At 40.3% G+C, this 15,638-nt stretch overlaps 1 protein-coding gene across 1 annotated transcript in view; it reads right to left on the bottom strand.

Annotated features, from left to right (window-relative positions):
- Window positions 1-11,675: 11,675 nt before the first annotated feature.
- LOC137647162 (uncharacterized) overlaps window positions 11,676-15,638 on the bottom strand; it is a 31,046-nt gene continuing 27,083 nt past the window's right edge. Inside the window, exon 3 of the mRNA XM_068380445.1 lies at window positions 11,676-15,503. Within this exon, the coding sequence (XP_068236546.1) occupies window positions 15,221-15,503 (283 nt within the window). The 3' untranslated portion in view covers window positions 11,676-15,220. The remainder of the gene's footprint in view (window positions 15,504-15,638) is intronic.

The following is a 15,638-nucleotide window of genomic DNA, read 5'->3' on the forward strand; positions in this document are numbered from 1 at the left end:
CGGGAAGTAGATACAGAAATTTACAGCATATTTTGTTTTCCATTGTCTAAAATTTTCCATTCTATTTCCTTTATAAGTATAAGCTTCTATAAACCCTCCTAATACTTACAAACCCAATCACTTTAGAGCTAAAACTTCATTTTTACTGAAGCCATCCTTACATACTGTATACATAAATGAAAAAATTAAAATTTCAAAACTCATTAAGATACGTACTGCTCCACCAGGTTAGGCCGCTGACAAAACTATATGTGCACTTACTGTAGCCAGAAAATGTGGTTGTGTTAAAAACAAACAGGATTCTAATAACACTAACACTTCACTTAATTTTATTCAATAATAAGGATTGTAATACTCACATTTTGGCAATGAATTATGAAATAAAAACAACAAATGTACTCTTTTCCATTTTTTATGTTTGTAAGATGATCAAAACTACCATCTATGGTTTCCAAATCAACAGAGTAATGCAAACTACCAAAGGATTTTTTTTCTATTGCTACAAGACAATTATTACTTGAACTGTTATTTTCATTTGACAACATGTGTGTAGTTTATAATGAAATATTTTCTTTTTTTTAGATTTTATTTACTGTTGATTTTAATGGCATATCAAAGTTTAGAGGGGTTTTCATCCCTGATGTCCCCTGAACACCAACCTCAGACTTTGTCAACTTGATATGCACTTGCATGCGAAGATAAACATCTGAAAGGCTTAAAAAGTCCTTTTAAACTGAAGCTACAATGGACTATGCTGTCTCCATAAACCTTGTGACTCGAAGGAACTTTTTCTATTTTGATGAATCCAGCACTTATCTCCATCTTTCTGATTATTTTGGGACCATAAACCCTTTGCTGTAACAACCTGGAGAAATTGTTTTCACCTCGTTGATGGCCTGAGTCTATTAAACTTTCAAATTCTTTTATGAGACCTAGCCTTTCACTGGATAGTTGGAGTAAGTTGGAATATGCCAAGAGGTCAAATTATCCGTTATTGAAATTTGCTCCAAAATTTGTAGTAAGCTGATCGAATCTAGCAGAGAATCAAATGATGGAACTGTAATGATTCCTATTTTTTTTGCCTCCACCACTGACTTACTTAAATAAGAACATGATAGTTCTTTTTTGCTGATTATCTACTTATGGAAAGCATTGAATGCTTTACTAGCTCTATCTTCTAATGTAGTGTAAACACTTGAGACAAGATATTAATTGTAACATTGTTTTCATTTGAAGCAACCTGCACTGAAATATTTACCAGAAGATTGTAGGAAACCTCTACAAAGGAAAACTTCTATACACCTTCTTGAGCCTTCAAAGAAGTTAGCCATTTCCTTCGGTGACCAACAAGTCTTACCTAATGGTCACAACCCACCAACTGAAATGATAACCTAAGTTGGGATACTCTGAGGAGCACACAAAAAATGAATTTCCCCCATAAGGTAAAACTTGAATGCTTTAGGCTACATAGCCAATGGCCAAAGATAAGAAACTGGTTTTGAAATAGAGAACTTATGTTCCACTTCTGCCATTTTACTGAACTTTCTTTCTTGTAGCCTAGGAAGCATTAGGTTTAATTACAGGCTGGGACAGATTAGATAAACAAGAGAAGATGCACGAGCAATCATTTACGTATATTGTCCGAGTACATACTACTGTACCATACTATTCTTTTATTCTATCCAATAGGTGAAGCATACTCAGCATCAGAGTCATGCTCTCCCTCCAAGATATTATCATCTGATGAGAGATGAGGGGAATTAGATTTCAGAATGGCTTTAACCTCCACCTAAAAAAGTTTGCAATCTATGGTCTGAATCAACTGAAAAGCAGAAGCCCCTGATTTACTCTTGATGCAGAACCAACAATCTATATGCTTCTCCTGGCAATGTTCCACAACCATAGATAAATCAAGAAACTAACAATCTTCCCTAATTAAGTGCAGTCTCCTCTTAATCAGGATTAGTTTCATGGAATATATTAGTGTGACTCACAAAACAAGTTCATCATACGCCTGACAAATATGATTTACAGCAGCAGGATTATCATGAAAATTGAAGTTGTGATTATTGCGAGGATTAGAGGCATGATTAGTGCTATAATCGGTGACATGATCAGCCTGAGATTTGGAAGGGGGAATAGCACAGGAACTATTAGTGCCAAACTCAAGAGGTACAGTACTATCAGCACATATGTTCCATAGTTCCAAAGTGATCAGCACGAGTTTCATCTGACTTATAACACTGCACAAGAATCTGAGAAAACTAAAGTTCCTTTGTGAAGAAGTATGAAGTATGCTGCCACAGCAACCCTGAATTAGAATTTTTTGAGGTCCTGGAGTGCAGTGCTCACATGCTAAACGCACAGACACAAGTTCTCGGCACCAGGCATATTCTCTTAGCATGTTGCCATATAAAGTCTATTAGTGTTAGTGGCTATTCGGAGAGATGCTAAACACCATCTCCCATTCAGTGACAATCTTATAGACTACTGTAAGCTGGTCCTATGGAGAATATGTATCCACTAAGGGGTCCTTTGCACACACCAAAGTCTTGAAACAAAAAAAGCAGTAGTGAATGACTCTCTAGCCTCAAAATTTCTTTTTAATTATTCAGAACTTACTAGTGGATTTAAAATGCTTCCACCACTTAGTCATTGAGAAACAGATGTTGTCCTACAATGCTTTGAATTATGAGTTCCTGACATAAAAATTTGAGCAAGTACCATCAGCTTATACTACCCTACCCTCATGAGCGCATTTTACTCTGCGGCCATCATTCCTTAGACTGAGAATCCTTCAAACATACTAGGATCCATAATTGTGTGTTTTCTTTTAGGTTTGCAAATATGTTATTTTCATTAGTAAAATAAATTTTTGAATATACTTACCCGATGATCATGTAGCTGTCAACTCCGTTGCCCGACAGAAATCTAAGGTCTGGATACGCCAGCGATCGCTATACAGGTGGGGGTGTACACAACAGCGCCATGTGTGAGTAGGTACTCAAGTACTTCTTGTCAACAAGAACTCAATTTTCTCCTCGGTCCACTGGTTCTCTATGGGGAGGAAGGGAGGGTTCTTAAATTCATGATCATCGGGTAAGTATATTCAAAAATTTATTTTACTAATGAAAATAAAATTTTTCAATATTAATCTTACCCGATGATCATGTAGCTGATTCACACCCAGGGTGGTGGGTGGAGACCAGCATACATGTTAACATAAGAAGCTAAGTATCCCGTATTTCATTTTAGCAGTTATTCAAAATAACAAACATAAAATAAATAAGTACCTGGTAAGGAAGTCGACTTGAACTATTACTCTGCCTTTTTTAAGTACGTCTTCCTTACTGAGCCTAGCGGTCCTCTTAGGATGCTGAACGACTCCTAGGTGCTGAAGTATGAAGGGCTGCAACCCATACTAAAGGACCTCATCACAACCTCTAATCTAGGCGCTTCTCAAGAAAGAATATGACCACCCGCCAAATCAACCAGGATGCGGAAGGCTTCTTAGCCTTCCGTACAACCCAAAAAACAACAATAAAAAGAATTTCAAGAGAAAGATTAAAAAGGTTATGGGATTATGGGAATGTGGTGGCTGAGCCCTCACCTACTACTGCACTCGCTGCTACGAATGGTCCCAGGGTGTAGCAGTTCTCGTAAAGAGACTGGACATCTTTGAGATAGAATGATGCGAACACTGACTTGCTTCTCCAATAGGTTGCATCCATAACACACTGCAGAGAACGGTTCTGTTTGAAGGCCACTGAAGTAGCGACAGCTCTAACTTCATGTGTCCTTACCTTCAGCAAAGCAAGGTCTTCTTCCTTCATATGAGAATGTGCCTCTCTAATCAGAAGCCTGATGTAGTAAGAAACTGCGTTCTTCGACATCGGAAGAGCAGGCTTCTTGATAGAACACCATAAAGCTTCTGACTGTCCTCGTAATGGCTTTGTCCGTCTTAAATAGTACTTAAGAGCTCTTACTGGGCAAAGTACTCTCTCTAGTTCGTTCCCCACCAAGTTGGACAGGCTTGGGATCTCGAACGACTTGGGCCAAGGACGGGAAGGAAGCTCGTTTTTCGCCAAAAAACCGAGTTGCAAGGAACATGTAGCCGTTTCAGATGTAAAACCTATGTTCCTGCTGAAGGCATGGACCTCACTGACTCTTTTAGCTGTTGCTAAGCAAACGAGGAAAAGAGTCTTTAACGTGAGATCCTTAAAAGAGGCTGATTGAAGCGGTTCGAATCTTGATGACATCAGGAACCTTAAAACCACGTCTAGGTTCCAGCCTGGTGTGGACAACCGACGTTCCTTTGAGGTCTCAAAAGACCTAAGGAGGTCCTGTAGATCTTTGTTGGTGGAAAGATCCAAGCCTCTGTGGCGGAAGACCGCTGCCAACATACTCCTGTAGCCCTTGATCGTAGGAGCTGATAGGGATCTTACATTTCTTAGATGTAACAGAAAGTCAGCTATCTGTGTTACAGAGGTACTGGTTGAGGAAACTGCATTCGCCTTGCACCAGCTTCGGAAGACTTCCCATTTTGACTGATAGACTCTGAGAGTGGATGTCCTCCTTGCTCTGGCAATCGCTCTGGCTGCCTCCTTCGAAAAGCCTCTAGCTCTTGAGAGTCTTTCGATAGTCTGAAGGCAGTCAGACGAAGAGCGTGGAGGCTTGGGTGTACCTTCTTTACGTGAGGCTGACGTAGAAGGTCCACTCTTAGAGGAAGAGTCCTGGGAACGTCCACTAGCCATTGCAGTACCTCGGTGAACCATTCTCTCGCAGGCCAGAGGGGAGCAACCAACGTCAACCGTGTCCCTTCGTGAGAGGCGAACTTCTGAAGTACCCTGTTGACAATCTTGAACGGAGGGAACGCATACAGGTCTAGATGGGACCAATCCAGCAGAAAGGCATCCACGTGAACTGCTGCTGGGTCTGGAATCGGAGAACAATACATCGGGAGCCTCTTGGTCATCGAGGTAGCGAATAGATCTATGGTGGGCTGACCCCACAGGGCCCATAGTCTGCTGCAAACATTCTTGTGAAGGGTCCACTCTGTGGGGATGACCTGACCCTTCCGGCTGAGGCGATCTGCCATGACATTCATGTCGCCCTGAATGAACCTCGTTACCAGCGAAAGCTTTCGATCTTTTGACCAAATGAGGAGGTCCCTTGCGATCTCGAACAACTTCCTCGAATGAGTCCCTCCTTGCTTGGAGATGTAAGCCAAGGCTGTGGTGTTGTCGGAGTTCACCTCCACCACCTTGTTTAGCTGGAGGGACTTGAAGTTTATCAAGGCTAGATGAACTGCCAACAGCTCCTTGCAATTGATGTGAAGTGTCCTTTGCTCCTGATTCCAAGTGCCCGAGCATTCCTGTCCGTCCAGTGTCGCACCCCAGCCCGTGTCCGATGCGTCCGAGAAGAGACGGTGGTCGGGGGTCTGAACAGCCAATGGAAGACCTTCCTTGAGAAGAATGCTGTTCTTCCACCACGTCAGTGTAGACCTCATCTCTTCGGAAACAGGCACTGAGACCGCCTCTAGCGTCATGTCCTTTCTCCAGTGAGCAGCTAGATGGTACTGAAGGGGGCGGAGGTGGAGTCTCCCTAACTCGATGAACTGGGCCAGCGATGAAAGTGTCCCTGTTAGACTCATCCACTGCCTGACTGAACATCGGTTCCTTCTCAGCATGCTCTGGATGCATTCTAGGGCTTGATTGATCCTTGGGGCCGACGGAAAAGCCTGAAAAGCTCGACTCTGAATCTCCATACCTAGATAGACAATGGTCTGGGATGGTACGAGTTGGGACTTCTCTATATTGACCAGGAGGCCCAATTCCTTGGTCAGATCCATAGTCCATCTGAGATTCTCCAGACAGCGACGACTTGACGGAGCTCTTAAAAGCCAGTCGTCCAAATAGAGGGAGGCTCTGATGTCTGCCAAGTGAAGGAATTTGGCAATATTCCTCATCAGTCTGGTAAACACAAGAGGTGCCGTGCTTAGGCCAAAGCACAGGGCTTGGAACTGGTACACAACCTTTCCAAAGACGAACCTTAGGAAAGGTTGGGAGTCTGGATGGATGGGGACGTAAAAGTATGCGTCTTTCAGGTCTAACGAGACCATCCAGTCCTCCTTCCTGACCGATGCTAGGACCGACTTCGTCGTCTCCATCGTGAACGTCTGCTTGGTGACAAAAGCATTGAGAGCACTGACGTCCAGCACCGGTCTCCAACCTCCTGTCTTCTTCGCTACCAGGAAGAGACGGTTGTAGAAGCCCGGGGATTGATGGTCCCGGACTATGACTACCGCTCCCTTTTGTAGCAAGAGCGACACCTCTTGTTGCAACGCTAGCCTCTTGTCCTTCTCCTTGTAGTTGGGAGAGAGGTTGATGGGAAATGTAGCTAGAGGGGGACTGCGGCAGAACGGAATTCTGTACCCCTCCTTTAGCCACTTCACAGACTGAGCGTCTGCACCTCTGCTCTCCCAAGCTTGCCAGAAGTTCTTGAGCCTGGCTCCCACTGCTGTCTGGAGAGGAAGGCAGTCAGATCCTGCCTTTTGCGGACTTGGAACCCTTCTTGGATTTGCCACGGTGACTGTCAGCACGGGTACCTCCTCTGCTGGAGGTTCTGCCACGAAAGGGCGGGATGAACCTAGTTGCTGGAGTGTCTACTGCTGCAGGACGGAAGGGTCTAGGCACGGAAGGTAAGGTTTTAGCCTTACGTGCGGAAGATGCCATCAGATCATGGGTATCCTTCTGGATAAGTGAGGCAGCCATCCCCTTGATCAGCTCCTCCGGAAACAGACACTTGGAGAGAGGAGCAAACAACAACTCCGACTTCTGGCAAGGAGTGATACCAGACGACAAGAAGGAGCAAAGATGTTCTCTCTTCTTAAGCACTCCCGACACGTACGAAGCCGCAAGTTCACCAGACCCATCCCGAATGGCTTTGTCCATGCTAGACATGATCAGCATGGCAGAGTCCTTATCCGAAGGGGAAGTCTTTCTGCTTAACGCTCCCAAACACCAATCGAGGAAGTTGAAGATCTCGAAAGCACGAAAGACTCCCTTCAACAGATGATCCATGTCGGAAAAGGACCAGCAGATCTTCGATCGTCTCATAGCCAGCCTGCGGGGAGAGTCAACCAGACTTGAAAAGTCGCCCTGGGCAGAGGCAGGAACTCCCAAGCCGGGTTCCTCTCCCGTGGCATACCAGACGCTCGACTTGGAAGCAAGCTTGGAAGGCGGAAAGATGAAAGCAGTCTTTCCCAGTTGCTTCTTGGACTGCAACCACTCTCCCATAACCCTCAAAGCTCTCTTGGATGAGCGTGTGAGGACAAGCTTGGTGAAGGCAGGAGCAGCAGACTGCATGCCCAGAGCAAACTCGGAGGGAGGAGAGCGAGGGGTTGCAGACACAAACTGTTCTGGATACAAGTCCCTGAACAAGGCAAGGACTTTACGAAAATCTAAGGAGGGAGGCGTAGACTTGGGCCCTTCTAAGTCGGAGTGCGGTTCATCCAAATGTGCAGCTTCGTCATCCGATACTCCATCATCCGAAAGCTGAGTAAGAAGTGGCAAAGGTGGAGCAGAAAGCTGAACGGCTGAATCCGGCAGCACGGGTGCATGCGTAACTGCTGCGGATCCAACATCATGCCGCTGCTGGTTAGTCTGCGAGCTGGCAACAACATAAGCAGAGTGCTGGTGCGTGGGAGGGACTGCCGTGGGTAGCGGAGCATGCCGTATGGGATGCGGAGAATGCCGCATGGTATGCGGAGTATGCTGCATGGGTTGTGGAGCATGCCGCATAGTGTGAACACCCGGCAGCTCTACAGCACCTTCCCACTGCTGATGCGGTAGCTCACGCATGTCAACGGATGGTGCAGCAAGGACATGCGTCTGGCAGGGTGGACTGCGCATCGGTGGTGGAGCTCTCACAGGTGGAGTGTGGGAGCAGGCAGCCGCAGTATCTGCTGAGCGCACAACCGTGGCAGGTTGTAGGTTAACAGGTGCGTTGTCAACCTTCTCAGCATGATACTCTTGCATGAACTCAGCAAGCTGAGACTGCATAGTCTGCAGCATGGACCACTTAGGGTCTACCGTGGTTGGTGCGGCAACAGACGGAGTAGTAGCCTGTTGTGGAACCACTCTACCTCTCTTGGGAGGTGTGCAGTCTTCGGAAGACTGCGGCGAGTCGGAACTGACCCAGTGGCTACACCTGGGCCGTTGGACTCTCTCGGAAGGGACCTTACGCTTGAGAGGTCGTGAGACCTTGGTCCATCGTTTCTTCCTTGAAACTTCTTCCACAGACGAGGAATGGTAGGGCTCATTCGTCTGTTTGTGGATGGGACGATCTCTGACAGATACGTCCGCAACCACTGAGGGTACATCCGTACGCTGATCAAGGCCTTCCGAACCCTTTGGTCCTTCGACATTGCTTCTCCCCTGGGCTTGGGAGCTTGCAAGAGGTCCCGGACTGGGAGGACGACTGGCACGAACAGATGTACCCTCATGCGCAACACTGACACTGACACTTTTCACTTCACTTGCACTAACAACACTTCCCACTGCACTTTTCGCTTTCAGCTCTTTGACATCTGCCAAAAGCTGATTACGGTCATTAGCCAATGACTCCACTCTGTCACCGAGAGCCTGAATGGCACGCATCATATCCGCCATGGATGGCTGAGCACTAGTAGCAGGGTCGGGAGTCACCACTACAGTGGAAGGAAAAGGTTGAGGGGCATGGGGAGAGGAAAAATCCACAGAGCGAGAAGAACTCCTCCTGATTCTATCCTTCTCTAGCCTACGTGCATTTTTAAGGAATTCGTTAAAATCGAATTCCGAAAGCCCAGCGCATTCCTCACATCGATCTTCCAATTGACAGGATTTACCCCTACAATTGGAACAAACGGTGTGAGGATCTATGGAGGCCTTCAGAAGACGCCTATTACAAGCCCTAACACTACACTGCCTGTACTTAGGGACTTGAGACTGGTCAGACATCTTGAATTGTAGAAATAGTCAAGGGGGGGATCCAAAATCTAGCAAAGTTCGTTAACAATTAATCCAAATTAATTCCAAAAGCTTGCTAAGCTAATGATAAAGCTTCCTGAATAGCGAAGGCTAAACTCTAGAGCGAATACATCACCAAAATCGTGAAAAACAACTCCAGAATCAACAGCGTATCCAAGTAGGTCTTGCCGGTGGCACGACAGAGGAAAAATTGAGTTCTTGTTGACAAGAAGTACTTGAGTACCTACTCACAGATGGCGCTGTTGTGTACACCCCCACCTGTATAGCGATCGCTGGCGTATCCCGACCTTAGATTTCTGTCGGGCAACGGAGTTGACAGCTACATGATCATCGGGTAAGATTAATATTGAAAAATACACAATCCAACATGAGCAGCCTGATTAAAGTTATTCTGCTCAAATAATCCCTCCTCTTTCAAGTGAGGCTTGAGATCCGTATACTTCAGACTCACTAGGGTTACTTTGACTGGCATTACCTACTTAAATAAAACATCTAGCCATTGTTTCTACCAAAAACCGTACTGTATAGGATAAATTGGAAAATTCCTTTGTCTATTTAGGCTTTGAAAAAGTCGAACTGTAAACGTTAAGGGCCAGAAATTATAGTATCTCTTTAAAATTTTATTTTTCCTTGTTTCCTTTCCTCACTGGGCTATTTTTCCTGTTGGGTCCCTTGGCCTTATAGCATTCTGCTTTTCCAACTTGGGTTGTAGCTTAGGAAGTAATAATAATAATAATAATAATAATAATAATAATAATAATAATAATAAATAAATAAATAAATAAGACATTCGAGACTTAGAGAAAAAAAACTGAAGTCCTAGAGTTAACTGGATTCATATCATTAAAATTAAAAAGTGAATTATTCCCACAAAAAGAGCACATAGTAATACTAACTGAAGTATGGTTGTTAGCCAAGTCACCATCTGACAAATGGAAAGCCTCATACTAAACGCTCTTTTTTTTTTTTTCTTTTCCTCATCTGTAATCCTATATCTAGCATTAATATTCTTTGATCTGGGAGATCCCTAAAGTTCACTCGTTGTATCTATCCTGAACTAAACACCCTTTACCTCAACATGAGTTGCGTTTCCTATGTGTCATACTTAGACCTGTTCAAATGAGCATCCTTTCAGAATACAGCACACAAAATATTATTTCTGGGCTCCACCTGTGCCGCTCCGTGAAATGCTCCTTTAGCATCATTTCTAAGATAAATAACTGCTATATAGAACGGCACCTCGCTGTAACGGGGATATTGAAGAGGAGATATCTAAATGGCACGAGACCTCTGGTTGTGGTTTTACACGCCCCAGTTATATATACCGACACCTATTTAGGTGAGCGAGCTGGGTTCAACCCTGGCATTCCTATGCAATTTTTTTCTCTGGTAATACATAGCAGTTATATACCTTAGAAATGATGCTAAAGTAGCATTTCACTGGGCGGCACAGGTCTCTCACCCAGAAATAGATTTTTCCTTCGTCAAAATCCCTTTCATGACATACCTTAAATATCAAATTAAAACTTAAAAGAACCTCATTATCATCAAGTACCTGGTAAAAGGCACGAACAAAATGAACACCAACCAAGTAAATGTAAACACTTTATCTGACAAAGCAAGGAGGATTTACAATGTAACAACCATAAATAACTGTGAATACTTAAGTGTGTGATTACTGTGATATAGTAATGCTAGTCAAACTAATCCTCTATTTTTTTTTTTTCAATGAAATATTATACCATGGCACAATGAATTTTGGGTTATACTTATTGAAATACCATTATGATTACTTGACAATTTACACAATACTGTGCATTACACTATTTGATCTAATTTTATGATACAGCTCCAATGTCCATTAAACATTTCCTAAACAATTTGAGATACTATACTGCACTATCACATTTTACATAATAGCTGACAAATATATGTAAAAGTTGCCAAACAAATAAGTACTGCACAGAAAATAACAATCATGAACTAACAAAACCTTCAAATCAATTTAGATTGCTTATACATAAAAGTAAAGTTTTATTTCAGCGAATAAGAGACCTGCCAGCAAGAATGAAAAAAGCTTGATTGAAACAAAAACAAAAGCAAAAATACATATATTTTTTCTAATATTAGACAATATATTCAACCTGAAAACATAAAAGAATATCAAAGATCCTCATGATGAGATGAAATTTCAATTAGAAAGATTCCTTACTATTACAAAACCATATGACTACAAACCAGATCCTCATTCCAGCTAAAATATCTATAAATAAATCATGGTCATGTACATCAACAGAGATATTGAATCACATAATGAATACAGTACTTCTTCACTTATTGGGCATTTATTAACCCTTTTACCCCCAAAAGGACGTACTGGTACGTTTCACAAAAGCCATCCCTTTAGACCCATGGACGTACCGGTGCAAAAGAATGCTATAAAAAATATTTTTTTCCTATTTTTGATAATTTTTTGAGAAACTTCAGGCATTTTCCAAGAGAATGAGACCAACCTGATCTATCTATGACAAAAATTAAGGCTGTTAGAGCAATTTAAAAAAAATATACTGCAAAATGTTCTGGGAAAAAAATAACCCCCTGGGGGTTAAGGGTTGGAAATTTCCAAATAGCCTGGGGGTAAAAGGGTAAACCCTACAATGCAAAACACTAAGTGTTAAAAGACCATGAACTCTAGTTGGAAAAGGAGAATGTCATAAGACCAAGTGTCCAAAAAGGGAAATGAGCTTTGTATGGTAAAAAGTGTACAAAAGCAAAGAATAAGTGATATGTAAGGAATACCAATAAACAAATAAAACAGCAAAGTAAAATCAATAACTAATCAACTAACAGCAGTCCATCATAACTGAAGATAGATGAGGTAATGAAGCAGAACACTTTGAACCAAGACTCGTGCAACCATCCTCCACAAAAATGCATATGCACCAAGTTTGACCCTCTCAGTGTCAATGAGTCACTTACATGAATAAAAATATGAATTCATAATTCAGTCACAGCCAGAACAAAATTTCCAAAAGATAAAACAACAACACGGACCCCCTATAAAAGAGAAGGTAAGACTTGCAAAACAATTGCCTATCTAGTATTGCATAGTGGATGGTATAGTTGGGGAAGACCTGAATGCAAAAGACGGTCATAATTATGAAAGATGGTGATGATTAGTACTTAGACCTGTGGTAAGTGTTTCATAGAACTCAAAAGATTTTGTACAATATTTCAAGATATAAGTCTGCTGCAGATGACTAAATGGCAATATCAACCAAAAATGGCAGAATAAAAATAAAACAGTAATTTGTCTTGATAGATAGATCTACAAGTTTTAAAAAACTCAAGTGCAATTATTTTTTGTGAAATCAAATCAGAATTAAACCCAACTTGTTTCTGAAAATAGATCTACACTTGAAAATAGCGCCATTAACTCTAAACGAGCTAGATGTAGTTAAAAAAGTTCAAGGAAAAAAATTTGGCAAGAGATCCAGTGTCCTAAACCAATTAAAAATTATACTTTTGAGTTGTTTGTTCACGTTTATCCTCCTTAGTTTGCAAAAAGCAATTATTATTTTCCAAATCTCTTAAGAAATTCAATAACCACAGTTAGATGCTCAGGAAATGGAATCCATGTAAATAAAGCCCAAACTTTCCATTAAACTTGCTGATAAACAAGAGGTCTTGACACCTACCTTTCAATGAATATATCAGAAACCTATTTCAATATACAAATGGAACATCATGAGCTGCCATCAGTCAATGGGCTATAGCATATATTATTGTTGTAAGTCTCCTGTGGAATACTGATGACAGTTTCAAGATATAAAATATTCCTTTAATGTATTCAAATAAATATTATATACATCACTGTTACATAAGTTTGTTTAATATAGTACTGTTTATAAAAATAGTTTAAGAAGACCAATGAGCAGAAAATTTTAGCTCTCATAGGGGTGACTGAATAGTTTGCTCTACTGGATGCCTGAAAACTTTAAATCAATCAATCAATCAATCTACTGTATATGGGAATGAGATGAATTAAATTTCACCTCTAAAATGATTTGATTTCATCTTTCAAATTACAGATTTGTAAATACAGTATTTAAATCTCTTTATTTCTAGTGATTAACCATAAAGTATGAATGTTTCTACAAGATATGAAAAGTAAATATGAGCTGCATTATCAATAATATACAGGCTATGATCTTATGCAAAGTAGCTATATTTTTCCTCTTCAACTTCCTGGAACCTCTTGCCACAGAAATGATTCTTTGTACATTATTTAAATGAATTTCACATACAACCAGTTCTGATCCTTTCCTCTCCTTGGTTTAATATACTTTTGGTAATCAATAAAGGGTGTTACAAGCATAGACCCATCTAAATTCAGCTTTTGGTAAATTTTACTACCATAAGTAATGGAAGAAATGCATAGAAATGAAATACAAATTACAGAAAATATTTTGTATCATGAAATCTGGATTTTATAATGTATAGAGGATGATTTTCTAATCATAATATCTTACATTATAATGTAGCTTTAAGCATCGGATAAGTTCGGGACTCCACTTTCTATTTTTGTATTAAAAAATTCTGATTAGTCACTGACAGCAACAGTATAACAGGTAGAAAATAAGGTGGACATAAACAGACTTTCTGTCCAATTATGATGCGAGGGAAAAAAGTTTACTAGAAAATGCAATGCCCAGTTTAAGACACTAATCAACACAGTGGCTCTTTATGTAAATGATTCCAACAAAATCTAACTAACACAAATTGCATTAATTAAAAGTGACCTCAAAAGTCACACAGAGGGGCTGATATACTTCAGTAAAAATTCAAGTATCAAACAAAACTACTGTAATATGCAGTAAAGTGTTAACACTTGACTTGCCTAAGGATATGGCACACCAAACTTTACTTATTGCAATACCAAATAAATAGCTAAATATAAGTTAGATATGCTGAACAGTGATCCAGGTTATGGAATTACAGTTCATAAGTACTTTTGTCTACAACTTGAAAATGAGAATAACATTTTTATTTTGTTGCAAATATTAAATGGAACAGGCTTAAAAAGGTAAACAAACTATCTTTTGAAATTAATTTAAAAAAAGAACATGACAACTTTCATGTATGCTGAGCTCTTTGTGGTACTAATGTCAAATATAAATAATAAACCTCACATTCACGCAAAAACACTGGTGTTTGTTCATTACCAATACTGTATATAAAGTATACAATATTTATTTCATGAGCAACATTAACATCTTCAGCAGTTTATACCATAAAAAATGTTTTGTATATAGTCTGGAGATAATTTCCAATGAACACATCAGGAAGCAGCATTACACTATATAGAAACTTATACAACAACCAATCATCTCACAAGAGGGAGAATAGCACTCAACAATTTGTACAAAGTAAATTATTACACTTATCAAGCACAAGCACAATAGGATTTTCAAAAATAATCTACTGCCTTCATTTACATCAGCAGTTGATTTAATACAAGCTATTCAAAACACAAACAGCTAAGGAAGGAAATTGTTTTGAAGATAAAAATTTCCATTCACAATACATCAACAAATACCGGTAGTTTTCATCCTATTACAATGAACCTACTTGCAAGATTTCTCTATACAATTCAAATCTTTCCTTTTTAAAACTGTATTCATGAGAACGTTGTACTTGGTAATCCATGAATAAGTTCAATGCAAGAATAACAGGGGAATCCCAGTTTGGAATCTTTGGTCCTTCCTTAAAAGCAAAGCTGACAATGGAAAAAAAATACCATTCCATACATATGCACAAGGTATACAGAAAACTGCTGTTTCAATTTGCAGAATATTTTTGAAATGGTTTGAATCATTATGATTTAAACATTTTCAGATTTGCTCTTAAATATATCCTGAATAAACAAATAAAGCTCGATAAATATCACATCACTTCATCCTTTGAATACTGACATTCAACTGTATCCTTGAATACCGAGGTTCAACTTGTGGTTTAGGTTACTATCAACAAGAAAGGCATAACCAAATAAGTAATATTTACATACTATTGCATAACAATGATTATCCACAGGTCAAAGGTTCAGTTTATTTAGAAGGTACAAGGTCCTTAAATACTAAAATTTAATAAAATGTACATCTTTACAATCGCAGGTACCCATAAAGCTAAAACTAAACTGGCAATGCTTTGGAAACTGTGGTCTTTACTAATGATGAGCATATGCTTGAGAAAAATTTCAAACCAGTTTGCCCACCAGGTATATTACTCAAAACAAAGCATAACAAAGCTACAACTTGAATAATGGCTGCAATGGATGTGAGTATGGTCGACTGCAAACTTAGGGCAAAATACAATGTACCAAAGAGAGATGAAAAGTATATCGATGTAAACAAAAGCCTCTCTGAAGAGAAAAGATGCTTCAAGTGGTTTACGGGACCCCATAAAAAGGAGAAACTGGAAAAAATATAAAGGTATTAAGAACAAGAATTCACCTAAAATATAATGTTCCGGTATATAATTTTCAATGGACCCATTCAGTATTACCAGTAAGTTCACAATACAGTAAAAATTTACAAATATTGACAAGTC

Source organism: Palaemon carinicauda, chromosome 1 (assembly GCF_036898095.1).
Source record: "Palaemon carinicauda isolate YSFRI2023 chromosome 1, ASM3689809v2, whole genome shotgun sequence".
In the NCBI taxonomy this organism is placed as follows: Eukaryota; Metazoa; Arthropoda; class Malacostraca; order Decapoda; family Palaemonidae; genus Palaemon; species Palaemon carinicauda.